This window comes from Arachis duranensis, chromosome 3 (assembly GCF_000817695.3).
Source record: "Arachis duranensis cultivar V14167 chromosome 3, aradu.V14167.gnm2.J7QH, whole genome shotgun sequence".
Classification (NCBI taxonomy): Eukaryota; Viridiplantae; Streptophyta; class Magnoliopsida; order Fabales; family Fabaceae; genus Arachis; species Arachis duranensis.
This window is the reverse complement of record NC_029774.3, coordinates 23,282,593-23,309,499: the sequence shown is the minus strand read 5'-3', so window position 1 is coordinate 23,309,499 and position 26,907 is coordinate 23,282,593. Positions and strand designations below refer to the sequence as shown.

General features: G+C 33.8%; 3 protein-coding genes across 6 annotated transcripts; 2 read left to right on the top strand and 1 right to left on the bottom strand.

Moving 5' to 3' along the window:
- Nucleotides 1-1,877: 1,877 nt before the first annotated feature.
- LOC107478062 (ras-related protein RABA1f) lies at nt 1,878-4,912 on the top strand. Its single transcript, XM_016098185.3, has 2 exons — nt 1,878-2,341; nt 4,161-4,912. Exons 1-2 carry the CDS (start codon nt 2,121-2,123, stop codon nt 4,591-4,593), a joined length of 654 nt encoding a protein of 217 aa, XP_015953671.1. The 5' UTR covers nt 1,878-2,120; the 3' UTR covers nt 4,594-4,912.
- Nucleotides 4,913-7,128: 2,216 nt separating this feature from the next.
- Nucleotides 7,129-19,377, bottom strand: LOC107478064 (phenylacetaldehyde reductase). 3 transcript variants are annotated; one of them, XM_052259697.1, is made up of 7 exons: nt 19,284-19,377; nt 15,204-15,409; nt 14,956-15,125; nt 14,682-14,873; nt 14,333-14,501; nt 13,783-13,969; nt 7,129-7,383 (listed from the first exon to the last, which is right to left on the bottom strand). In XM_052259697.1, exons 2-7 carry the CDS (start codon nt 15,322-15,324, stop codon nt 7,239-7,241), a joined length of 984 nt encoding a protein of 327 aa, XP_052115657.1. In that variant the 5' UTR covers nt 15,325-15,409; nt 19,284-19,377; the 3' UTR covers nt 7,129-7,238. The 3 variants fall into 3 exon arrangements, with proteins under 3 accessions (XP_052115657.1, XP_052115656.1, XP_015953672.1); XM_052259696.1 differs by lacking the exon at nt 19,284-19,377 and adding an exon at nt 15,822-15,916; XM_016098186.3 differs by lacking the exon at nt 19,284-19,377 and having other exon boundaries at nt 15,204-15,717.
- LOC127745814 (uncharacterized) lies at nt 7,740-9,931 on the top strand. Of its 2 annotated transcripts, none has more exons than XM_052259699.1 (2): nt 7,740-9,230; nt 9,551-9,931. In XM_052259699.1, exons 1-2 carry the CDS (start codon nt 8,567-8,569, stop codon nt 9,583-9,585), a joined length of 699 nt encoding a protein of 232 aa, XP_052115659.1. In that variant the 5' UTR covers nt 7,740-8,566; the 3' UTR covers nt 9,586-9,931. The 2 variants fall into 2 exon arrangements, with proteins under 2 accessions (XP_052115659.1, XP_052115658.1); XM_052259698.1 differs by having other exon boundaries at nt 9,545-9,931.
- Nucleotides 19,378-26,907: the final 7,530 nt, after the last annotated feature.

Genomic DNA, 26,907 nt, shown 5'->3' with positions numbered 1-26,907 from the left:
TTTTATTTATTTATACTGTAAATCAAATTTTAAGAAATTTTTAGTTGAATATTTTAATTTTTGACAAATTTTAATCATTGAATTAGTTTTTAATTTTTTTATTTCGTTATACAAATCAAATTTTTTTGTTAAATTTTAGTATAAAATTAGATAAATTAATTTATCATTATTTTATAAAGATATAACAGTTGTTAAAATTTTCTAAGTTTTTAGATTAAGTTTTTTTTACATAGACGAATAATTTGATGTGATAATTGATTTGTCTAATAAAATAAAATGTTAAAAATTAATTTAACGATTAAAATTTGTTAAGTATTAAAATATTTTACTAAAATTTCTTAAATATTGATATATTATTTTTTAATGTAGTCGTGCCGTCGTGCGTGAGTGTCATTCGTCACGCTGCCCCTTCTCCTAGGATTAATGCAATGCCCATGTATTTCTACTGTCGGAATTTAATATGGATGAGAGCTAAACTCCTCGGTCATGTAAGTATAATAATGTGGTAAAGATTTCACAATAAGTTCAAATTATTTTAATCGTTCTTGCTATTCAAATTATTATTTTGTTTAACCAGGAATCAAATCATGTTGACGTAGATTGGAAATACAACTTGGAATATAAATTATCATAGTAAATCTCTCATCCTATCGGATGGCATCTCAAAATCTATAAGCTTTCGTTTTGATAAGAATTAAACTCATACACCGAGGTTGCTCTCATCCAATCAGATGTTTGTTCAAATAGCCAAATAGTTGATGGGGGGACCTTGTGCAAATAGACTTAACTACTTAGAACAAGTGATGTTGAGTAGTAATCTAAATTGCAAGTGGTTTCCAAGTTCACATCATTGGGATCAATGACTTGAGCATCTTTGCCGTCTAGAGAGAAACTAAACCCTCGTGATAAATCATAATTGAATAATAGAATTTTTATTCCAGCCAACTACCCAATGAAGGGAGGTGCGTGCAGTTATATTATATTGATTATATCACAAGGTATGGTAATTTTCTTTCTCCACTTCTCACCTTCCAGCTTTATTTATTTATTTTTCTTTTCCTTGGGTGAGTTAGCCTTGTAATTTGTTGATGAAATTATAGACATTTATATATGTATTAGGGTTATGGTCATGGTTTAAAATAACTTCACCAATTAATAAACAAACTAAAACATGCATGGAATAGAACAATTATACGTTGTCTTTTTCCCCTTGCTCCTCCAAAAGATAATGAAGGCTTTTCTTTTATTTATTTGAATAATCTATCATTTTATACTACAATATAAAGGGATCGGTGTTTGTGTTTTTTTTTTTAAAAAAAAAAGAAATAAGAGAAATGGATAACTTTTTTTTTTCTTGTCACATTTGCTTATTTAAAAAATACCTGTGAATTTTAAAAGAATGAAAGAAATTTATATAAAAATAGAAATGAATAAAAATTTATAAAATTAAAATGAAGATAAAAAAATATCCGAATTAGATTAAGCTTTAATTTTCTTTAAAATATTAATTTTATAAACAATTAAATAAAAAATAGTAGATTGATACTCTAACTCGTCATACTCTAATAATTTTCGACTTTTTAACTATTTTCTTCACTTATTATCTCTCTTTCACTATCCTATAAATATCTCTTTTCACTTTTTCTATCATATTATTAACTAAGAGTGTAATTAAAATAAGATGTTTTATAAATGTTTAAAATTTCAAATAGTCAATTATTTATAAACAGATAAAACATAAAAAAATAGACAATTATCTAAAAAGTTTAATTTCGATACGAAGAATTTTTATATGATCATTTAATTAAATTTATGTATTTAAAAGCCAAAAGTGTAGTAAAGTAGTTACTATAAACAATTCAGTTAACAAAAAAATAAAATAAAAAAGAGAATAGAATAAGAGACTTTGAGCTTTGAATGCTTCTCCCTCCTTTCTGCAACAACTCGTCTCTCTTCTTCCAATGCCGAAAGTTGCAGCCATTAAACGCAGTTTCCAAATTCAAATCCTTAAAACCAATTCATATTCAAACAAAACCCCCAATTTCTATTGTATTCGGATCTAGACAGAACAAAACACGCCCTTCTCCACCTCCTCCAATCAGAAAATAGAAACTAGAAAAATGGGAGCATACAGAGCGGACGATGATTACGATTACTTGTTCAAGGTGGTGCTGATCGGAGACTCCGGCGTCGGAAAGTCGAACCTTTTGTCTCGATTCACAAAAAATGAATTCAGCTTGGAATCCAAATCCACCATTGGCGTTGAATTCGCCACTCGCAGCATCCACGTCGATGATAAGATCGTTAAGGCCCAAATTTGGGACACTGCTGGACAAGAAAGGTCATTCCTCACTCTTTTTTCTTCTGATCTCATTCTAGATGCTCCTTTTTTAGTGCTAATTGCTTCCATTTTTGTGTTGGATTCGTAATAGCTAGAATCTCAATTTTAAATGAGTTCACCGATACTAAGTCAGACGAATTTACGTTTTGAATTTTGTTACGATTTCATGTTTTCACTTCGATTTTCTCTGCCTTGGTTGGATTGGTCTATTGTGTGGTTCTTTCTTTGGATTTGTTTGATCAGGACGCTGGAACACCAATCAATGTTTTTGTGCATGTGCGTTTTGTGTGTAACTGTGTGTGTGTGTGTGTATATATATATATATTACCTTCCTTAAGACAGTGTTTGAATAGTGTAGGGACAGAGAATAAGGTACCGTAGAGAATGTGGACACGAAAAAAAAAAAAAAGCCTTTGTATCTTATTTGGCTGTCCAGTATTTTTTATTTGTATGATCAGACAAAGAGACTGATATAGTGGAGACAGAGATTAAAATGGGAAAAGAAAAAGATTAATGTCTTCATATCTTATTTGATATTAATGGTTGAACAAAAATGTTATGTGCACACCAAAAATCAGCCGGCAATACATAGGGACAAATAAAAGAATTTTGTTCCAATCCTGTATTCTTGTTGTGTCTCTTAAGCCAAGCACTAAATAAAAGAATGGGTAGATAGGGTTGTGTATATGCCAGTTGATATGGAACTACCTCATACCCTACAAAGATGCAAGTTCAATTTTCACTCTCGATGTGAGATCCACTGTGGTAGATGATATGTAAGAATAGAGGCATACCTGACCTAGTAGAATTACCACTGCTGAAACTAGCTAAACTTTGTCACATAGCGTGGGGATTATCTACCACTTTTTCTTTCTTTTTTTCTTGGGATGGGATGGTTAGTGCAACGGTGATTTTGCTATTTGATACCTTGATGGAGGCATGAATAATGAAAAGAAGGTTTGTTAATTTCATCAAATTGATGAACTTGTGAGATGGCCAGTGGATTGAACATTGAAGAATGTTCCTGTTAAATGCCAATGTTAATTTCTTCCCTTTTTCAAGCCTTGGAAGCTGAAATGGTTCTGTAAAGACTATTTGTGAATAATGGGGCAAAGTGTAGGATATTTGTTCTTGTGAAATAATGTATAATGAGTATGATCACTGCCTGTTTCTTCTATGTATGTTGACTTTTGCAAAACTTTTAATCTTTTGAAAGTGACTTCTTTCTTCTACTTTTATTTTTCCGGGGTGATAGCTTGTTGTTCCAGAAATATTTGGCTTGCTTTTATATTGCTCAGGTGTAGAGAATTATTTTGAATGTAATGAGGCAAATGATTGAATCAGAAACAAGTTATTGTAGGATTAGGATGACCATTTCAATTTCAGGATTTAATTTTAATGTGATATTTTGGTTTATTTCATCTACCAACGCGAATGGAAGACACATGCATGAACAACAACTTCATTGAGAGTGGGAACAGGGAGCTAGTTTGGGTACTTTTAATTTTTTGAGTCTAACTAGAGCAAGTCTGAGTCTGACTGCTATGCATTGATACTATAAGAGCTTTATATACTGCACGTGATTGTAAGGCTTTCAAGTTAATAGATGGTTGAATCAAACACTTTAACTGACGCAATAATACGAGATTGAATGTCTTTGTAAAATTTTCTTGCACTGATTGTGCATACAAATTAGTTCCTGCTTTTGAAGTTGCAATCCTTTCATGTCTGACATGATTGCCTTTCTGAGTAAATCTGGTATGTTTGATGTATTGCATAATGTCGTATACATTAGTCTCATTCTTGTTCTTTGCCATAGATATCGCGCAATCACTAGTGCATATTATCGAGGAGCTGTTGGCGCATTGCTTGTGTACGATGTTACCAGACACGTAACTTTTGAAAATGTGGAAAGATGGTTAAAGGAACTTAGGGATCACACAGATGCCAACATTGTAATCATGCTTGTAGGAAACAAGGCGGATCTTCGGCACCTGCGTGCCGTGAACACTGATGACGCCAAGGCATTTGCCGAGAGAGAAAGCACATTCTTCATGGAAACGTCTGCGCTCGAATCCTTGAATGTTGACAATGCTTTCACAGAAGTGCTCACTCAGATCTATCGCGTTGTTAGTCGGAAAACTCTTGAGATCGGAGATGACCCTACTGCCTTGCCAAAGGGGCAAACGATCAATGTCGGTGGTAAGGATGATGTCTCGGCTGTTAAAAAGGCTGGATGCTGCTCTTCATAGTTTGAAAGGAAGTTCTTGAATCTTGACAGCAAAACACATATTTATCAGTGCAGGATTCAACTAATCCCCAGCAGGACAACATTGAGATCCATGCTACATGTTCTAATACTTATGCTTTTCATTTTTGTAATCTTTTCTAGTCCCTCCCCCCCTCCTCTTTTCCTCCTCTATAAGCATTGTTTATTTATAGGAATGATGTTGCCTTAGATATATACAAATTTTACTGTTTCTGTTGAATATCCTAGTTCTCAGATTGACCTGAAGATACAATACTTATCACTTGCTCAGATTTCCCTTCCACTGAAAAATAGAAGAAAATTATAGTGACCAAATGATATTCAATGCTGAAAACTAAAAGTTCATTGAGCAAATGTTGACCCAAAGTTATTAAATTGATTGCTCAAGCAGATGATTTAGTTTGATAAAAACTTTTACTTTTCAAAAGTAGCTTATATTGATAAGGAGATGATGTGCTTTACCAAACCAATCTATTCCCACTAACACTATCTACAATTTAGGACTGGCAATGGGTAGGGTAGTGTAGGGTTTAGACCCTATCCTAACCCTATATGCGAGTTGAAAATTTCATTAAAACTTTATCTTATTCTACCGTGAGTTGAGAATCTTTCAAACCTAACCTTATTTGCACCTTAAAGTTCTAAACCCTACCCTACTCTACCCTACCCACAGAAATATCAAATTTTATTTTATGTTAATTTTATAAATATCAAATGCCCTAAATTAACTAACTAGTTTAGTGGTTGCTCATTTATTGCAAATCATTACATGAGGGAGGTTGTGGCATATCCGGACCCAATCTCTACCCTACCCGAACGGGTTAGGTCGGGTTGGGTACCTGCGGGTAGGGTATGTATTGCCAACCCTAATCTATATCGTCCCAAAAACCAATATAAAAGGAGATCAAGTAGCGCATTGACACTGAAAGTACCAAGTTCCCTACATAGTAATTGTAGTAAGAACAAAATGCCCATGATTGTTTATCATCGGATTCACATTGGAAAACTTTTAGGCTATTGTCATGATTCAATAAGGTTTGGCAACTAAACCCGAGAATGAAATGACAATGATTTATGATAAACACTGACCAAATGCCAAATTTACAAATGCAGACCTAATACATATACGCACACAATTAGATGAAACCATTTGTGAGTGCAGCTAAACACAGTTATCTAAAACAATAAAGACCTGATTAAATTAAAGTTTACTCATTATTTTATTGTAAAATAACAATAGACTCATACAATAAGAAAGCATATGCACTTCTACTCTTGTAAAGCAAAATCATATTTTATTTGCTGCACTGAAAATCATCTCCTTATCAGTTTGAAAACATGAAAGCAGTTGGTGTTCATCCATGTATCCTCTCTCCACTCCAAATAAAGAAAGAACGAAATGGTTAAATATAAATCTAATCTAAAACCGTTATTACCATAACAATGGTGATCGGTATAAAGTGGGGACGAAAAACTAAGGAAAAGGTAAGCTATTATCCATTAAAAAAAAAACACTGAACATATACAAACTTAAGTATCGAAAGAACTTTACAAATGAGTAAAGTATTTTTATCCCCAACTTTTGGAATAACTTCTATTTGTGGTCCTAACGTTTAAATTGTCCTATTTGTATTCCTAACGTTTATAAAAGTGATTCAATACTATCCTACTATCAATTATACTAATAAATCGGATTATATTTTTCAATTATTCTCACTTGGATGTATTTATTCTCAATTAGGTCTCACTTGGATGTGTTCAATTTTAATATTATATTCACTATTTGTGTTTAGATTCAATTATGTCCATATAAAAGTGAATTATGTAAATATTATAGGAATTAATTTCAACTTTTGATGAGCTATTTTTTGGAATGGATCATTGATTCTACCCCAGACATTTTGTATTCTAACTTGAGATTTTTAAAACTCAAACTAAAGCGTTCATGATGTGTAATTAACGACAGGATAACATTGAATCACTTTTAGATACAAATAGAACGATTTAAACGTTAGAGACACAAATAAGATTTACCCCAAACGTTGGAGACAAAAACGATACTTTACTCTTTACGTATTGTCCTCCCGATCTGATTTTAGACCGGATAAAGAGAAGTTTTCTAAAGTTCATGAGACCGATAATTCAGCCGGTCTTTGGAATAATGATTAATTTTATAAATTAAGATTTGTAAACAAATCCCCAAAAATCTTCTTCAATTCTGTCACCGTGCACAATTGAATATCATAGTTATTGTTTTGTATTAAGTATTAACACACGAAGAGAATTTTTTTTAATTAATATTGATTTATATAAATATGTTTATTTTTTTGCTCAAGGCTCGATCAGTGTCAAATACGACGGCAGAGCGTGCTATACATATAGCACAACTCTGAAAAAGGCACAAAATTCTATTATATACAAAGGGAGTTATTGTGATCATCATCGTGCCAAACTCAAAAACCTTCATTCCAGTTTTTTTTTCCAACTGTAACTTTGCACTACAATTACTATTCACGCAATAATCGATTTTATTTCAAGTTTTATTTAACAGTACATTCATTCTGTAGCATTAGCAAGAAAAATCAAGTTCACGACTAAACATTTTCTCCTCTGCTAATATATGATGAATTAAAAGTTGGTGAATTTCTTTTCTTTCAAACTTTCCACAGTCTCCTTGAGGCTCACTTCCAAAGGAATAAATTCAAGTCCCAAGCTCTCTGTCTTTTCTTTCGAAACTTGATATGTTGGCACATACGGCTTATCATCGGCGGACCTAATAACAATGATGACAATGTGAAAATGGTATAAGAAAAATCAACACAAGAAAAACTGGAATAGTTTAAATTTTGTAAATGTGAAACAATAAAAGTGGTAAAAAATATCATATAAAACATATATGTAATGACTTAAGGAATTTTGTATGAGTAGTCTTGTAATTGAGGTTATATATTAAATAGTATTTTATTTTATTTTATTAATTAGGTACTTCTTAGGTACTCCTGAGGTACTCTGGTGTATATAGATGGTCAGATAGAGTATGTCTATTAGGGTTAAAGTGTCTAATATTCTGGTATATATATGGATAATAGTAATGAGAAATGTAAGAAAGCTTTTCATCCATCAGCTGCCTCTTTCTCTCTTTTCAGAGCCTCCCTCTTATATGGTACTTGCTACACTATTTTACCATTCAACTCTGCAGGTTTGAACAGAGTTTTGTCATGGTGCGGTGAGCGTGGAGCCTGCAACAAAGTGTGAATCTTTCACCACATATGAGAACTTATAGTTAGAGTAGCTCGTAAAAGGTAGATCTGTCCGATTTATTTATCGATGGCAACGAATGAGGCAGAGGTGATGAATCCAGATACGCAGAGTTTCACTGCAGCAGATTTTCAGAACTTTGCAAAGATGATGGCTCAGTTTCAAGCTTTCCAAGCCACTTCTAGATCTAACACCAACCTTCTTCAAGATCCTTCAAGTTGTTACTACCTTCATCCAAGTGAGACACCTGGAATCGCTTTCACAGCCACTCCACTGACCACATTGAACTACCACACCTGGTCTCTGTGTGGATCTGTTTAAAATCAAAGAATAAAATTAGATTCATTGATGGCACGTTACTCAAACCAGCTCCAACGGATGATTCGTATGATGCTTGGGACCGTTGCAACACGTTTGTGCTATCATGGCTACATGGATCATTGAGTCCAGAAATTTTGCAGAGTGTACTGTGGTGCGACAATGCACACGAACTGTGGAAGGACCTTAAACATCGATTTTATGAGGGTGATCTATTTCGGATTGCTGAGCTTGAAGAAGATCTGTTCAGCACAAAGCAAGGTGAGTTATCCATCACCTCTTACTATACAAAACTGAAAGGGATCTGGGAAGAAATAGACGAATTCAGACCCATACCAACTTGTGCTTGCTTGAGTAATTGTAGCTGTGGATTAGACATAATGAGGCAATATAGGTTGCAGTCTTATATGATTCGTTTTCTTAGAGGTTTAAATGACCAATATGCAAGTGTGCGCTCCCATATTATGTTGCTTAAGCCCCTTCCAGATGTGAATACTGTTTTTTCTCTACTTCTTCAACAAGAGAGACAAATGATGCATCTCATTGAACCAGATTCTAGAATGTTAGTGAATGCTGTTCACGCTAAATCTATAGGTGAAAGAGGGCCATACCAGATTAGCCAAGGCAGTGTCAAATTTGTCAACACTGGAGGTGAAAAAGGCCAATTCGGGGCCAATAATGTCAGAGGAAGAGGAAGAGGGCGTGGTAAAGGTGACAGAGGTACTGCTAGAGGAGCTCCCAAACTTTGCTCTTATTGTAGAAAACAAGGTCACTTGGTGGATACATGTTACCAGAAGCATGGCTTTCCACCACATCTGCAACCAAATCACTTTAATGGAGTACCTCTTTCAGCTAATTCAGTGAACTCAGTGGTAGTTGCGAGTAATGCAGAATGCAACCCCACAGTTATCCAAGATGAGAACAAGATCAGTTTGGATGGGATATTCTCGGATAGACAGAAAGAAGCACTTATTGCACTATTCCAGCAACATAAAGAACCTCTTCATGATGAAAATTTGGCAACCATTCATGCTCCTTCAGCCGGTATATTTCATCTCATTTCTCTTTCCGGTTTTGAATTGAATTCTCAAGATTGGATTTTAGATACGGGAGCAACTGTTCACATTTGTTTTAGTCTTAAACATTTTTATTCTATTAAACATATTAATCCAGTTAAAATTATCATGCCAAATGGTTCACAAACTGTTACAACCTTATGTGGAACAGTTTTCTTCTCAGCTGATTTTTATTTGACTGAGGTTCTATATGTACCAAGTTTTAAATGTAATCTCATTTCTATTTCAAAAGTTACTAATGCCTTATCTTGTTGTTTTATGTTCAATGCTCATAATTGTGAGATTCAGGAGCAGCCTACCTTGAGGATGATTGGAATTGCTGATCAAAAGCGAGGGCTGTATACAATGAATACTCAAGCAAAGATGGCTGTTAACTTTAGCAGATTAGAAGAAAAGATTTTGAATATTATGACAGAAGAAAAAGACACTTCACACACTTCACAGAGTGTTCTTTGGCATTATAGGTTAGGCCATATTTCTTTTAGTAGATTACAACAATTAAGAAAAATGCATCCATTCATCTCATGTCCAAACAATGATGTACCATGTGATCCATGTCATTTTGCAAAACAAAAGAGGCTACCTTTTTCGAATAGTTTGAGTAAATCTGAATTTCCTTTTGATTTGATTCATGCTGACATTTGGGGGCCTATTGCCACACCATCTACTTCTGGCCATAGATATTTTTTAACCATTGTTGAGGATAGGAGTAGGTTTACTTGGATTTTCTTTATGAAAAATAAATCTGAAACTCGCTCTCTTTTAGAGAATTTTGTTGAAATGATTTATACACAAAAGGGAATCATGGTAAAAGCCATTAGAACTGATAATGGCCAGGAATTTTTGATGACTTCTTTCTATCAAAAAAAAAGGAATTTTACATCAAAGAAGTTGTGTGGAAACACCACAACAAAATGGAATTGTTGAAAGAAAGCATCAAGATATTCTAAATGTAGCTAGGGCTCTCATATTTGCTTCTAATCTTCCAAATTGTTTTTGGCATTATGCAGTGGCTCATGCTATTTACATAATTAATAGAGTACCCCAAGTTACATTTAAACATAGCCCATATCAGATTCTTAATGGCAACATTCCAGAATTAACATCTCTAAAGGTTTTTGGTTGTTTAGCCTTTGCTTCTACTTTATATGCTCATCGAAAGAAATTGGATCATAGAGCAAGAAAGTGTGTCTTTCTTAGATATAAATCAGGGACAAAAGGCTATATTTTACTTGATATTAAAACCAAAGAAGTTGTTATTTCTCGAAATGTTGTTTTCTATGAATCCTATTTTCCTTTCAAAGAAATTTTTTCTTCAAATGATCAATCTTTAAGCACTAAAAATTTGTACTCTCAAAATATGTACTCTCAAAATTCTAATGCTTCTCATCTTGAAATGAATTTTCATTCAGATCCTTTTTGCAGTAGTGAAACATTAAATAAATTGCTTAATTTCGACACTTTTTTTAATTTCAAAAATAATTCACTGACAAGATCAAGAGACTTGCATTCTAATAAAGAAATTCTTGTTTCATGCACCTGCATCTAACTCTCCTAATTCTCACTCACTTGAACTTGCATCTCATGATTTTTCTTCTGGTCAACCTTCCAATTTTGAAGCAAATAATTTGAATTCTGCTACATCATTAACTAATCCAAACAGTACATCTGATGCTAATGAACTTAGAAGATCATGCAGGCAAAGAAAACAGCCATCCTATTTGTAAGAGTATCATTGCATGCAGGTCAATGTTTCGGCTCAGCAATCTCCAACTTCCTTTGAAGTGAAGTATCCAATCTCTGACTATGTATCTTACAACACATTGTCAATAAGGCATAAAGCTTTTTCAGCTGCTATATCCTCCACCACAGAACCAAGAAGTTATGAAGAGGCCATCCTCTATGATTGCTGGCGTAAGGCAATAAGTGCTGAATTGAATGCTCTTGAGGAGAATAAAACATGGAAACTGACTTCTCTTCCTTTTGGAAAGAAGGCAATCAGTTGCAAATGGATTTTCAAGATTAAGTTCAAACCCAATGGTGAGGTAGAACGCTACAAGGCAAGGCTTGTTGCAAGAGGCTTCACTCAAACGGCAGGTTTTGACTACTTTGATACCTTTAGTCCAGTCATCAAACTCACTACTTTAAGAATGCTTTTGGCTATTGCTGCTACTAAAGGATGGTATGTCCACCAATTAGACGTCAATTCTGCTTTTCTCCATGGAGATTTACCAGAAGAGGTGTATATGAAACCTCCATTAGGATTGGCAGTGCCAGCTGGTTCAGTTTGTAAGTTAGAAAAATCGTTATATGGCTTGAAACAGGCTAGTAGACAGTGGCATCAGAAGTTATGTTGTGTTCTCGTTGAAGATGGATATACTCAATCAAAATCAGACAGTTGTTTGTTCACTAAACTATCTGATTCAGGCTTCACATGTATCCTTGTTTATGTGGATGACCTAGTTTTAGCAGGAGATGATTGGAGAGAAATTGCAAGGATTAAACAGCTCTTGGATAACAAATTTAAAATTAAAGATCTTGGCGAATTAAAATTTTTTCTTGGTTTGGAAATTGCCAGAAGTCAACAGGGCATTGCCATGTATCAACGCAAATATACACTTGACTTGCTTGATGAGTTTGGGTTGATGAATGCAAAACCAGCCTCCACGCCAATAGATTATACAAGTCATCTGTCTAAATCTTCAGGAACTCCTCTTGATGATGTTGCACCTTATAGACGGCTAATTGGACGTTTAATTTACCTCACCAATACACGGCCGGATATATGCTTCGCAGTTGGTAAGCTAAGTCAGTTTTTAGATTGTGCCACAACAAAACATTTTCAAGCTGCTCTGCATATGCTTCGATATCTTAAAGGTGCTCCGGCCAAGGGAGTGTTATTTTCCACCTCCAACAATCTCACACTCACCGCCTTCTCTGACTCAGATTGGGGAGCTTGTCCAGACACTAGACTTTCAGTATCTGGATTTTGTTTCTTTCTTGGAAAGTCATTGATTTCTTGGCGAAGTAAGAAGCAACACACCGTAGCTCGCTCCTCGGCTGAAGCTGAATATAGAGCCATGGCTCTTGCCACTTGTGAGGGAGTGTGGCTCTCTTACTTGTTGAAAGACTTTAGAATACCTCTCTCTCGTCCTATTGTTATGTACTGTGACAATCAATCCGCTCTCCATATCGCTGCTAATCCAGTCTTTCACGAAAGAACTAAGCATATAGAGATTGATTGTCATACTATTCGCGATAGAGTTCAAGAAGGACTGATTAAGCTTCTTCCAGTTTTTTCAACAAACCAAGTTGCTGATATCCTAACCAAGTCACTGTCACCTAAAAGTTTCTTCTCTTGTAATGACAAACTGGGTCTCATCAATTTTCATGTGCCCCAGCTTGAGGGGGGATGTAATTGAGGTTATATATTAAATAGTATTTTATTTTATTTTATTAATTAGGTACTTCTTAGGTACTCCTGAGGTACTCTGGTGTATATAGATGGTCAGATAGAGTATGTCTATTAGGGTTAGAGTGTCTAATATTCTTGTATATATATGGATAATAGTAATGAGAAATGTAAGAAAGCTTTTCATCCATCAGCTGCCTCTTTCTCTCTTTTCAGAGCCTCCCTCTTATATGGTACTTGCTACACTATTTTACCATTCAACTCTGCAGGTTTAAACAGAGTTTTGTCAAGTCTACAAATTAGAAAATTCTTTTAGATATAAACTAATTACTAAGGTCTGTTTTCTTTAAGGAAGAAGACAATTGAGATACAGATCCTTCAGCTTGCATAATAAAGAACACGCTAAGAAAAGGAAATAACTGAATGCTTAGAGATTAGAGTTATAACACCACTATTGAGAGTGAGACTCTGCATGCTGAATGGCTAACAATAATATCATAAATCACTTGACCTACAAACTGTAAATTTAATTTTGAAGCAATATTGAATTAAACAAGAGTACTACGCCCTAGATGAAGAAAAAAAATCAGCTATAAGCAAATTAAAAAGTATATGTGCATTACCATATCACAAAAACTTAGAGAGAGATAGATCAGATTAGAATGAAATTTATGAGGTATCCTACTAATATTACAAGTATTCTTATGCCCATGCTTGACAACTAACTTCATCATTCTCACATCCAAAGTTCATAAAACCTAAATCTAGCAATATTTTAATTTCCAAGATTAATCCTTATTTGGAAATACAAAGGCCCTTCAGAACACAGCTCTTGGTTTGGACTGAGAAATTCAATTAAATTATCATTATAAGAACTACGAGTTGTACTAGGTGTCTAGTTGTAAAACTTCTGCACCAAATTTTCTAGACATTTCCAATTGCATTTTAGATAGACAATAAATAAAGTAATAAATACTATATTCAAATCAATGATGAATCTTTTAAGTAGATTGAGTTTTTAATCAAATAATGGAAGTATCAAAAGAAATTGATTCAGCAAATGGGGATTCGTATGAATTCTTGAAGGTAATCAAATAATGAAACCTACTTCTCTGGAAGGGGTAATGTTGGGTATAAATCACGTAAAAGTTTCACAATCCCTGAGAAATGTTCTACTCTTTCTACCATGCAATATCTCCCACTAGCTGAAAGAATTTCATAAGCCTGGATATGAGCATTTGCAACATCTTTCACATTGACCCATCCAAAAGTAGCATTTGGAAATGTTTGTGCACCTGCATCAAGGATGTCAATGATTTTCTTCTATTAAGCACGTGGAGAGGTCCTATCAATTGGAAAACCCAAAAAATTTGGATCACACAAAAACAACTAATATTCATAAAATAACTAAATAAACAAACAACTCAAATATATGAATACTCTTTTTTTTTTCAATATTTTTGTTGTCTTATTCTGCATCTTCTGGTTGCTATGCATCTAATTAGATCAATTAGATAATCATAAGAGAGAATATATTGTCAACAAAGTCAACAAATATTTCGATTAAATTCACACATTATATATTGTACTTTTATAACCCTCATTTACTATTTCAATTTTCATTTCCACATGCGGCAAAAAAGAATTTTAAAAATTACCATTAATTAAATTCAAAACACCACCAGCACTTGTGTTAAGTACTGGTTGCAGAAGAGGTCCAATCACCATAGCTGGGTTAATAGTGACCAACTGGATGTTGTTTTCTTTCGCAAATTTCCAGGCAGCATCTTCAGCCAATGTCTTTGAAAGCACATACCAGTACCATGACTGAAAAAGAAAGGGAAAATGGGAAATAAAATTGGTGGTGCCAGAGTCTCAAATTCACAAGGGATTGAGCTTATTCATATGAATCAAAATCAAATCAACAACACATAAAATGAATTCCACTTCCACTAATTTGACCTAATTAGGCGAATATGATAACAATTTTAGGGACAAGGCACAAACCCTCGACTCCTTACAGAGTTCTGGATCGGAAAACCAGGTCTCATCAACTACTACTTCAGGAGTCAGAGGTCTTCCATTAAATGTAACAGCAGCCATTGAAGAAGTTAAAACGACGCGCTTCACCGACTGCGATTTAACACATGCTTGAAGAACATTGAGGGTTCCTTTAACTGCCGGATCCAAAAGCTCAGCCTGAAGAAACAAAAAGAAACGCAGCGTCATGAAGAGGAGATAAGAATAAAAGATACAAATGAAATGTATAACCGAAACAAACCTGTGGATCGTTGACATCACGATAAAAGGGAGATGCTGTATGAAAGACACCATCACAGCCTTGAACAGCAGAGTTGAACGAACCTTCTTCTAGAAGATTCGCCTTGAACAGCTGTAATCTCTCCTTTGCGCCTTCAAGCTTAGTTAAGTGCTCTACCTTTCTCGGATCATCTGCAAGTTGTTAAAGGCAACACATTTGAAGAGATAAATAAATAAATTAAAACTGATGGTAGAGTAAGAATAACAGACTTGTGTCACGAACAGTGGCCCTGACAGTGTAACCGCCATTAAGAAGAAACTTGACGATCCATGAAGCGATGTAACCGGAAGCTCCGGTGACACACACCATCCTGCCGTCGCTGCTGCTCATTCTTCAATATTCTCTTCGCTACTTTGTTGCTTGCTATGCTTATCGGTTCTCTTTGGGAATGGATCCTCCCGTATTTTTCTTAGTCCTGCTTAAAAAATATATGGTGAAAAACCACACTTGATAAAATAATTAAGGAACAAAAATGGAGAGAATCCATTCCTATTCTCTTTGAACCAAGAACCAGAAGCACAATCGAAGGAGAAAGAAAGAATGCAGAAGGAGAAAAACAAATGACTTGCAATAGAAGTAAACAGAACTATTTCAAAATGTATGCAACACACTCTCATTTACATAGTGTAAGCTATTTATAGCCTAAGGTACTAACTAACACTATGTCACAGACTCAAGAAATTGAATTAACAGAAAACCAATTATTTAACACTTGAGTCTTGATTTTCTTGATCTGTTTTGTTATATGTGTTGGATGACGAGTCGAATACACTTGGGTTCATTATATAGACACAAGTTCACAAACTCAACATGACGAATGCGCTTACATGTCCCTCATGAGTGCAGATAAAACTAACAGTCCTAAGCACTTGTCACAGTTTTACGTCCAATGAATAAGGGTGAGTTCACGTAAAATCATTCATACATACTTTGGTTTTCAAAAATAGGAATGGGATAATCAGTCATTCATAAATGTTAGAGGAAATTACACCTACCTTCTCTAATATCCGACAACATAACACTCCTAATTTTAACATGACAGATGACACTTGCCTCGTGTGAAATATCCAATTTACCGTTTTTCTTAAAAGTATTATTTCTTTCTATCTTTCATTCAGGGGCGGAGCTAGGTACAAGGAAAGGGGTAATGCCCCCTAATTTTAATTTTTTATATATAAATTATACGTAAATTTTAGTTTAGCCTCTTTTTAAAATTTTATTTTAATCTTATTTTATTGTGTAAATATTTTTTATCATCCTCTAATATTTTATCTAGCTCCGCCTCTACTTCCATTGTTCTCATTGAGTCATTGTCTGGCCGAGTAACACACAAAAAAAACTTGCATCAAACTATATTAATTAATAACAAACGTACAACATGAAGCTACGATAAATTGTTTGGCATGAAAATGACAAAATAACTGAAATCTAAATAAGAGTATAACACCCTCAAGACAGCACACCGATATTCTAGCTACAAGTATTTTGCAAGACAACGTACGCTAAAACACAGAAACAAACAATAAATATAAACACCGAAAAGAACGAGAAATTATGTTCTTCTTCTAGTTCATCCTCCAATGATATAAACCTAATTAAGTTCAAGTTATTGAATGTGGCCGTTGTAACGTTGTTGTTGTTGAGCCATATTCTGATGATTCTTTATTGAGATAACAACACAAAGTTCTGGCACCAATTTCACATGGACCAACAGTTAAATGATTTAAATTGACTGCACCTGAATTTCCACATTTTTTAAAATCAAAGTAATTCTATGCAGGACATTGTAGAATGCGAAAAATTTATTATACGGGAATCTTTGTATTTTTGTATTGGACATTGTGGAAGGGAAGAAATTTGGAGGTTATTAAAAGTGGAAAACTAACGGTAACATTAATTATGGAAATAGCAAGAAAATTCTAACAAAAAAATAACTAAGTTATAGAGTATCGTATTTTGTGAATCTCTAATTTCTTTGGTTAATTTTTCTTTTATTAGTATTTGGTGTTTACTAAAGTGGAAGATTTTTTTTGTCTTTGTTCTTATAATAGACAATGTATTTTCTTTTTGGATTTAGATTTTCTAAATTTTGAATTTCATTTTAGAAAATAAAGTGTGATCTCTTATATTTATTTTATAGGTGAGATCAAGAAAAAATATAAAAGAGAAAACATTTAAAAGTGAGAGATGGTCCTTTATCTTTTAAAATAAAAATCCAAAAATGACAAGATTTATATTTTTTTTTTACAAAGCAATGCAATTATATATCTTTTAAAAAAATAAATATCACATATTAAATTTGGTGTTACTAATTATTATTTACTTTTTATTTTTGAAATTAACTGGCTTGGATATAAATTTTAATTTTTTTATTTCAAAACTAAAAGAATTCTGTTTTAGATAAGCAATGTTGGGTTTTGCGAAAGTAAGATTAAAAAAAGTTATATAAATATCTAATTGTTTTGAAAATTTTGTTTGAATTTTCGGATAAATTAACTTACTCTATTAGTGAATTGATTGATGTATTTTAAAATAAATAGTACTAGATTTAGACGAGATATACTTTATAAAATATATAAATTAATTTTAAATTTAATAATTATAAAATTAAAAAATTATACATAAAAATTGAACTTTAAATAAAATTACAAAAATACTCCATTTAAATTTATTTATTTGACTTCATATTATTTTTTTATTTTTGTTCTTTAAGTAGTTATTTTTATTTTTTTAGATTATATTTAAATATTATAGTACAAATATAAAATTATTAGATAAAATACAAGTTTGAATATAATCTTTCAATAGTTAAAATTAATATTCAATTTTTTAATTTTATTTTTCATGAATTACAATAATACTATATATTTTTAATAATATTACAACTAAAAAAATTAAAAAACATAGATTGTCAAAAGGAAAAAAATGTGATATATAGATTATTATATAACTAATGAATACAATTAAATAAAAAAACTATAATAAGAATAAAAAAATAAGAGACATCATATATTCTAGTATTTTAGAAATTTATCATCTAAAATACAAGTTTAACCAATTAAAAAAAATTATAGTCATCAACCATACTCTTCAAATAAGTATTAGTAAGAATAGATAGAGAGAAAAAAAAGAGACATGAGATTATATAAAAAGAGAAGATAAAAAATAAGCGTGAAGTAAATGTTGTTTTATATAGTAAACATATATGAAATGAGAGGATGTATTATGTTTTAATATTTGGTTTATATTTATTAATGAGAAATAATATTAACATTGTCTTATATAAAAATAAAGAGTAAAAAAATATAAAAAGTATAGAGTAACCTAAAGAAAAATAAATGTTATGAGCGTAAGAAAAAAATGAAGAAGCATTTTAACTTATAATTCTATATAGTAAATATAAAAGAGAGTAAGTATGAAAGGAGAAGATGAATTATTTATGTTTTATTATTCAATTTATACCTATTAAAAGAAAAATAATGTTAATATTGAAGGCATATAGTACCCTATATAAAAGTAAAGAATAAGAGAATATGAAAATCAAAGAATAATCTAAAGAAAAATAAATGTCACGAGAGTGAAAAAAAAATGAAGAAGAATCTGAAGTTATAATACAAAAAAGAAACTAGGTTATGCCACCTTAGAAAAAAATACGATGTGAAAAAAAATTAACTGTTAGAGAATAATCTTAAAATGATCTTAGTCTCTCTTTTAATATATCACTACAAAAAAAACATTAAGTATCGTCGAATTTGTCAGCGAATTTACCAAAAAAAAATTGTTAGTAATATGTTTATCATTGGACAAAATCTGACGGTATAAACCTCGCTGGTAATTATTTACTGACGAATTCTTTCGTCTACTGCTAATTATCGTCATAATATTTTCGCTGATAATTTTTATCATTGGATTTTTCTTGGTAAATTCGACCGTAATATATTATTAATAATTAAATTAATAACTACTGGCGGATTTAATCGATAGTAAATCCGACAGTAAACTTAAATTTAATTTTTTTAAAATATTATTTAAAAATTAATATATAATTCATGCATATTAAATAGCTCACTTCAAAACTTGAGGGTATAATATTTCATGATTTTCAGCAAATAAAAAAATTTTACAAACAAAACTTAAAAATATCCTAAAAAACCAGAACAAAAACTTTACAAGTTTCAGCAAGTAAACACAATTTACAAACAAAATTCAATAAATAAAAACTCTAAGGCTTGAAAATTTTAAAAGTCATAATTAACAAGAAATCAGAACAAAGAATGAAAAAATCGTACCTAAACTCCGTCGAAAGATGCAACCACAGAAGTGCGAAAACGGAGAGAGATGGAGCATCACGACCGGCACAGCAACATCACAGCCAGCACTTGCTCATATAATCTTAATTCACCAAAGGGTTGTTACGTACAGTTGCAAAAACAAAGTGGATTCACAATTTCACTAATAATCATAATAGCAAATAAAACATACAACTTCATTATCCATATATTTTGACAAAGTAGAAGGTGTACTAGCATTTAGACCGGCATTTAAACCACATGTTTCATGATCATGTTCAATTTTTTGAGTCCAAAGTAACTAATTCATATTCACAATCAGCAAAACCAATTCAACAATTAATAAAATTAGTATATTCATAGTTAGCAAATCCAATCCTAACCTAATTCAACAATAAAATTAACAACAATAATATTTCAACAATTTCAACATGTTAATTTAACCTCTTCCATATTCTAATCAGATTCATAAATTATATTCTAATAAATGAATCAATTATTAAAAATTAATATAGAATATTAGAATAACTAAAAAAAATTACATGTTGACTGTTGTTGTAGCTATAGAATTGAACAGTGCAGTGCAGGAAGCAACACTCGCAAAAGAAAGGTGAGGGAGGGATTGGGACACAATGTGGCGCGGCAAGACGCAAGCACTTACCAGGTGTTGGGTGCAGTGATGGCGGATGAGTAGAATATGAGACAGATAGAGAAGACAGCTAGCAACGAGCACGCAAGGGACGACGAGTAGAGGAGGCGTGACGAGACGCGGGCATGTGATGGATCCGGTGAGAGCACATGACGTGGTGGATCTGGCGAAAGGCACAGCAACGGACTCGAGCGTATGGTGGCGGTGAACCGAGATGAGAGTGAGAGGACTGGGTGAGAAGGGGGCGGCGGTGTGGCTCTATGTGTAGGGATGGGAGTTAGAGTGAGAGAGTTGTGGGCGGGGTGGGTAATTTTAACTTATGACAAGATTTCCATCATATTTACCAGAGGATTTATCCACCGATAATGCTTTGCGAATGAGCAAAACGTAGCGTTGCACTAATCAAGGTTACCGATGGATAAATTCGCTGGTAAATCCGACGGTAATGCTCGCGCCAATTTTTTCTTTTTTACCTCCATTTATTACTGGCAAATTTACTGTTGAAAAATCAAATCCGATATAACTTTTTTACCCGACGCATTTTGTCAAATTCACCGGTAAATCCGTCGGTAAACCCACTGCTAACTAAGGGAGTACATGGTCTGGTGCGGTCCGAAGACCTTGCCCGGTCCTGAACACTTTTGGGGTTAATTTGGTGTGATTTCACCTATATCTAAACCCATTTCAAGAATATATGTTAAGAATAAGATTGGATATGTTGACAAGTGATAGTATTTAGGTGTGTCTTAGCGTGTTAGAGAATTTTTTTATTTTTTATTAGGACACGGTTCGACACAAAAGACACGTGCGTCGAATGAGTGTTGATGAATATCGTGTTTAAAATGCGTTTGACACGCGAATACGATAAATTAAAAGAGTGCCTGTACTTTATGGAATACCGTTAATGTATTGAAATCCAGAAAGCAATTTTCTTAACTTTTTTTTTTTGTTTGGAGTTATGCTTCTACTAATTGATTATCATAAAAAAAGAGACATATAAGGAAAAAAATTTAAAAGTAAATTTTTTAGGCTAAAAAATTTTAATATGAATTTTAGAGGTGTGCTTTACCTGGAAATGAAAGTTTTTTATGTATATACAGGTGGGTGGCAATTGCAAACATATAGGCACAACACGCAGGTAACGTCCCGAGTCAGCATGCAACTCACGTGTTGGACACATGGCAAAATTGCACGCAACACGTAAGTAACGTTGCCACGTGGCGGTCATCCATTCAACACGCAGGTAACGTGTTGCACACGTGGCAGACACTGGTTGGACGGCGTTGCAACACGTAGCCTGCAAGGTGAGTCTTATGTTTATAAAAATCGAAGCTCATAATCATTTTTCTTCATTATGAGAGAAGTATTTTCCTCCAGGGTCGGTACGATGGAGGGCACTGCAAATATAGTGGTTTACCACAACAGTGAGGTCGTATGAAATACGTATGAACGTGTGAGCTTTGCGTGTGAGAATATGTTTTCGTTTGTGATTCTGTGCACTATAATGTTCGTGGAACTACAGTATGGGCTCTGTTAAAGCATAGAGGCTGATATTTTAAAAGGGGTGACCAACATTCTCTACAGGAGTCCGGTTGTCGTATTTGAGCATATTGTTGCAGATGAGGTTCAACATGATAAAGATGTGCAAGATGACAGAGCTGAGGCGTACTTAGGATTGAACAATGATAGCGATGAGGAGTTCGAGGCTACGTACGAAGCTAGTGATGAAGACGAGGACGGCGATAGGGGAGGTGAGACAGTGGCGGAAACTTTAGTGGTTCCAGCCGTAGTTAGTCAACCAATAGACATTCCACCTTTTATGCGTATCTTGGATCTTGACGTCATGCATGCACCGAAGTTTTTCGAATATGCAACATTGGTACGTGAGCAGTTGGTAGTATGTTTACTTGATTTTGTTAAAGCGGATCGATGAACAATAAATTTGTTTTTTCATAGGTGTTGCTGATTCAGAGGATAGGGAGTTTAGAATCGGAATCGAATACAGTTCAAAAAAATCAGTCATTGCGGTAATTCGGAGTTACACTATCTCCAGAGGAGTCAATTACATTGTTTATGAATCCGAGCCATAGACGTTATATGCAAAGTGCAAGAATTATGGACGTGGGTGCGACTGGCTTATCCGAGCCAGTTTGATATAGAAGAAAGCCTGTTGAGAGATTCAGAGATACAACGGGTGTTCCATGGAAACGATCTCATAAGATCACTCCAAGTTAGACTCAGACATGATTGTTGAGGCTATAAAGCCATTGGTTGAATCCGACCTATCCATAAAGGTCAAATCTATAATTGCGGAAGTTCAGGCAAGATTCAACTACACTATTAGTTGTTGGAAGACTTGGTTGGCAAAGCAGAAGTCAATAGCCAAGGTTTTCGGTGGATGAAAAGAATCTTACCAAGTTTTGCCGTTATGGTTCTTGGCAATGGTTCAGAAGATGCCTGGTTTCACAAGTCCAAATAAAAACACGACCCCTGTATAACGGGAGTCAAGAGGTGGACAGTATTAGGATTCTTCATCGGGTATTCTGTGAGATCCTGTGTTTTTATAAAATTAAATAATAAATTTGTTTATAAATTATTATATTTAACTAAGATTATATTTTAAGAGATTTTATATATAAATTAAGCAATTTCTTATTTATGATTTAGAACTTTCGTAATTGAACAATAATAAGAATTTTATATGCTTTAAGTTGAAAAATTAGGATTTTAATTTTATTTCATGATTATAAAGGAAATTAATTTTTATTATCTCTAATTATTGAATTGGAGCATTTATTTAAAAATAATTTTTAAGTTGATAATTAAATAATATTTTTTAAATAATTTTAAGGGATTAATTTAAAATTCAATTTAATACAATATCTCCTAACTTTATTAAAATTTAACAAATTTCAATTTGTCCAAAAATTTCTAATTTTACAATTTGTCCCAAATCAAACCCTAATTCTAAAATTAAACACACAAAACCCTAACCTCCTAACACCAACAGCACCGCCATCCACCCCCCAAAAATTCTCATCCATTCACTCATTCAGTGAGAAAGAAAGAAAGAAAAGCAGGAAGAAAGAAAGGGAGAAACGAGCAGAAAAGAGAGGGAGATTTGAGAAAGCAGGGGGGAACGGAGGAGGAGAGGGAAGAAAGGAAGGAGCTGATTGGCGCTGCTGGGTCTGCCGCCACCATCGTGCACCACTGTCCGTGAAGCCATCATCATCGCTGAAGCTCTGGGTCGCTGTCAGCTTCGCGTAGAGCTCCCATGGGTGTTGTTGTCGAGCTTGCAAGTGAGAGAGGGAGGCATCGCTACCTATGTCGCTGTCGTTCCTCCACCATCGTCGAAGATCCACCACCGAAGTTGTTGGGCTTGCTGTCGTTGCACCTAGGTTGCTGCTACTTGTTTTACATGTTGTACCTAAATCTTATTTGTGATTTCTTTGTTTTTCTTGTATGTGTATGTTTATCTGAGAGACCCCTTTTTGGTGGAGGCATGATGATGGTGGTTTCTGGTATGTGGTAATGAAGGTTGAGGCAGGTGGACTAGGTGTTGCTTAAGTATTCTAATGTATGTATTATTTGGATAGGAGTGAGCGAGGTAAGTCAGATAGGAAGTCACTAGGCACGTCTTTGGTCCCTTTTTTTTCTTTAAACTATTCATCTTCCTGATTTGTAAGTTAAAGAAATTTCTTTAAACACCTTTTACAGTAAGGCTTTCACCAAACTTTTTCAAAAGGTTATTCAAGAATAATTGTTTTATAATGGAATTGATTTGATTTACAAGTATTTCTTTACTTTGATGGTATTCTCGTCTCTACTGAGAATGTGTGGTTTGTTCTCACCCCAATATCTTCCACCCTTTCAGTGACACAGGTTCGAAGACTCAGTTTGAAACTGCGGGCGATTATTGACTTTATTTCTGAGTTAAGTTACTTTCATAGAGGTTCCTCGCTTGTTGCTTAAGTTTTTTATTTTATACAGAGAGATAGGTGTTGTATCTAAGTTTTATTTTGATTTACTTGTATAAGATTTATTATTATTAGTAACTATGTGATTATTATTACTTGGTGATGTTTGATATATTATTTTTAATGAGTTGAAAATAATTTTCTGGTATTTTATTAAAGATTGTAACGCGATATCGAACTAAAGACTCAATATTAAATAGTTAATAAGGAAAATAGGTTAGTAACGCCTTACTTTTAGTACGATCATGACGTATTGGACATTAGGTCATTACAATATGGTATCAGAGCAGTTTATCCTGATTAGAGCCTTGGGAATGGACTGGCTATACTTCATTGCATACTCTGAGTGTCTGTCATATAGTAGGTCTTCTCTGGATAACAAGAATTAGAGCTTTAAGCACATGACTGTTTATTGATTAATGCTGTTAGCTTACCATTGCATATCTATTAATGTTAAGTCTGACCAACTTAATGTTGATGGTTTATGTGTACGAAAAAGTTAATGGGTTATCATAGATAAAATAGAATTAATAGGTGATGCAAATAATGGGTTTTAGGAGCGTTAGAAATTAATTCTTGAAGTTGGTTGACGTATGATCCTTATTTGTGCTTGGTGTTATCTCTTCCTCTATCAGTTGCATTGAAATTCCTTGTTTCATTGCCTTCTCTTGCAATGCGATTTGATTCTCTGTCAGATTGTATTCCTGACCATCCTCTAGATTCTTGATTTTATGGTTCTCAATTTTGCGTTCTCCTATATGAACTTTGTACGCTAATTTAATTAGAACTTGCTTTGATCAATATATTATCTTCCTTCTTATTGTTGCTAGCAAAATTTTCTGATTTAGATTCATTTCTTAAGTTATGATTTGATATATTAGCTCTATGCTTTGCATCTTATGCGTATTCTATTATGAACATGCGTCTAGCTATCCCATAAAATCTTGATATCACAGTTTTAGGTTCTGTATTTCTCTACTTAGACGATGTAATTCATTGACAAAATTTAAATCTGTTTTGCCGTAATATATTCTATCATACAATGTTTTCTTGTAATTCTTATTTTGGATCTTCAAAGAAATTCTGGTTTGATTTTCTTCTCACCTGAATTCTTGTCCATGACTATCTCTTGAACTTCTAAACGTTACTTCTAAATTAGCATATACTTCTTTAGTCCAGACTCTAGAGTGCCTCTCACATTGTCACATACACTCAGTCCAGGGAGGGCTCCTCTCAATCTCATTAAGCTCCTGGTCATCCCTTACCTCCGTCCAGCCACCACTGTCGTTCCTTTGAACAGCCACTATCTGCTCGCTCACTTCCCCTCCATCGCGCAGCAGCCATCGCAACCCTCGAAGCCTCCGTCGCGCAACCTTCGAAGCCACCGTCTATTCCACCACTCTTGCATGCTCTGTCTCCCTTGGTGTTTCTCGGTGTGTCTGTCTCCCTCTGCAACCACTGTCTCTTGCATGCCCTCTAGGTAATTTTTTTGCATGCTGGAAGGAACAAAGGAAACCCTAGTCATAGAGACACATAGACCCACTCACTCACCCCTCTCCTCTCTCGAGCCTCCACTCTCACCTCTCACATTTTCAGTCTCCAGTTTCACTCTCCCTTGAGCCACCGCCACTTCCGTCTAGCGACTGCCGCCGTGGCAACATCCGTTGAGCCAATGTTAGCCAGGTATGTTCTAAACCTTGCTTTTGATTGCTCGAAGCATGATTAATTGTTGTAAAACTATTTGCTTGAAGGCTGAAGCATGATTAATTGTTGAAAAATTGTTTGTTTGAAGCATGATTAAATGATTAATTGTTGAAGCTGATTAGTTATTGAAGCATGATTATTGATTAATTATTGAAGCTGATTGCTTGAAGTATGATTAATAATTGAATAATTGAATAATTGTTGAATAATTTTGGATAATTTTGGATGTTTTTTGTTGAGATTATTGGGTAGTAGGTTACTGTGATGTTGTAATTGGATTGTATTGTTACTGCTTTGTTGAGTCTGTTCTGAATCTGATTAGTAATATTTTGAATGTGAAATCAATCAAAGAAATTGATTTTGTGTTGTCAAAATTATTGCTAAAAATGATTTTGTTACTTTGCTGCTGTTGTTTTTCAATTTATGAGTATGTTATTTTTGAATTTTTGTTGATAGATTTATTGATTTTTAGAGTTTAAAGTGATTATTTGTTGCTGTGTTTTAATTTTAAAATTGATGCTTTTAAAAAATTAACAAACAGCAGATGTCCCATGTTATTGATTTAGGGCAAGAAAATCATGAAGATGATACTGTTGTTGGAGGTCTTGGGAGTGATGATGATGGTAGTGTATTTCCCTGATGCAGAAGACAGTGGTTCAAGTCACTCTCATTTCTAATATTTTTTACTTCATTTTTTAACTACAAAATTTGGTTTTTGATATTTTTTAATGCTGAAATTGATTGATTCTGTGGATATTTAGAAACCCTTTTGTTTATGAATAATAGAATTGAGAATTGGATTGTTTGGTACTGCTCTATATATATACTTGTTCTATGTCTTGGTGCTGAGTCTCTGGTGGGCGAAATTGTGATCACTACAACTTCGCACAACTAACCAGCAAGTGTACTGGGTCGTCCAAGTAATAAACCTTACGCGAGTAAGGGTCGATCCCACAGAGATTGTTGGTATGAAGCAAGCTATGGTCACCTTGTAAATCTTAGTCAGGCAAACTCAAATGGTTATGAATGATGAATAAAACATAAAGATAAAGATAGAGATACTTATGCAATTCATTGGTGGGAATTTCAAATAAGCGTATGAAGATGCTTTGTCCCTTCTGTCTCTCTGCTTTCCTACTGTCTTCATCCAATCCTTCTTACTCCTTTCCATGGCAAGCTGTATGTAAAGGTTTCACCGTTGTCAGTGGCTACCTCCCATCCTCTCAGTGAAAATGTTCAACGCACCCTGTCACGGCACGGCTATCTATCTGTCGGTTCTCAATCAGGCCGGAAT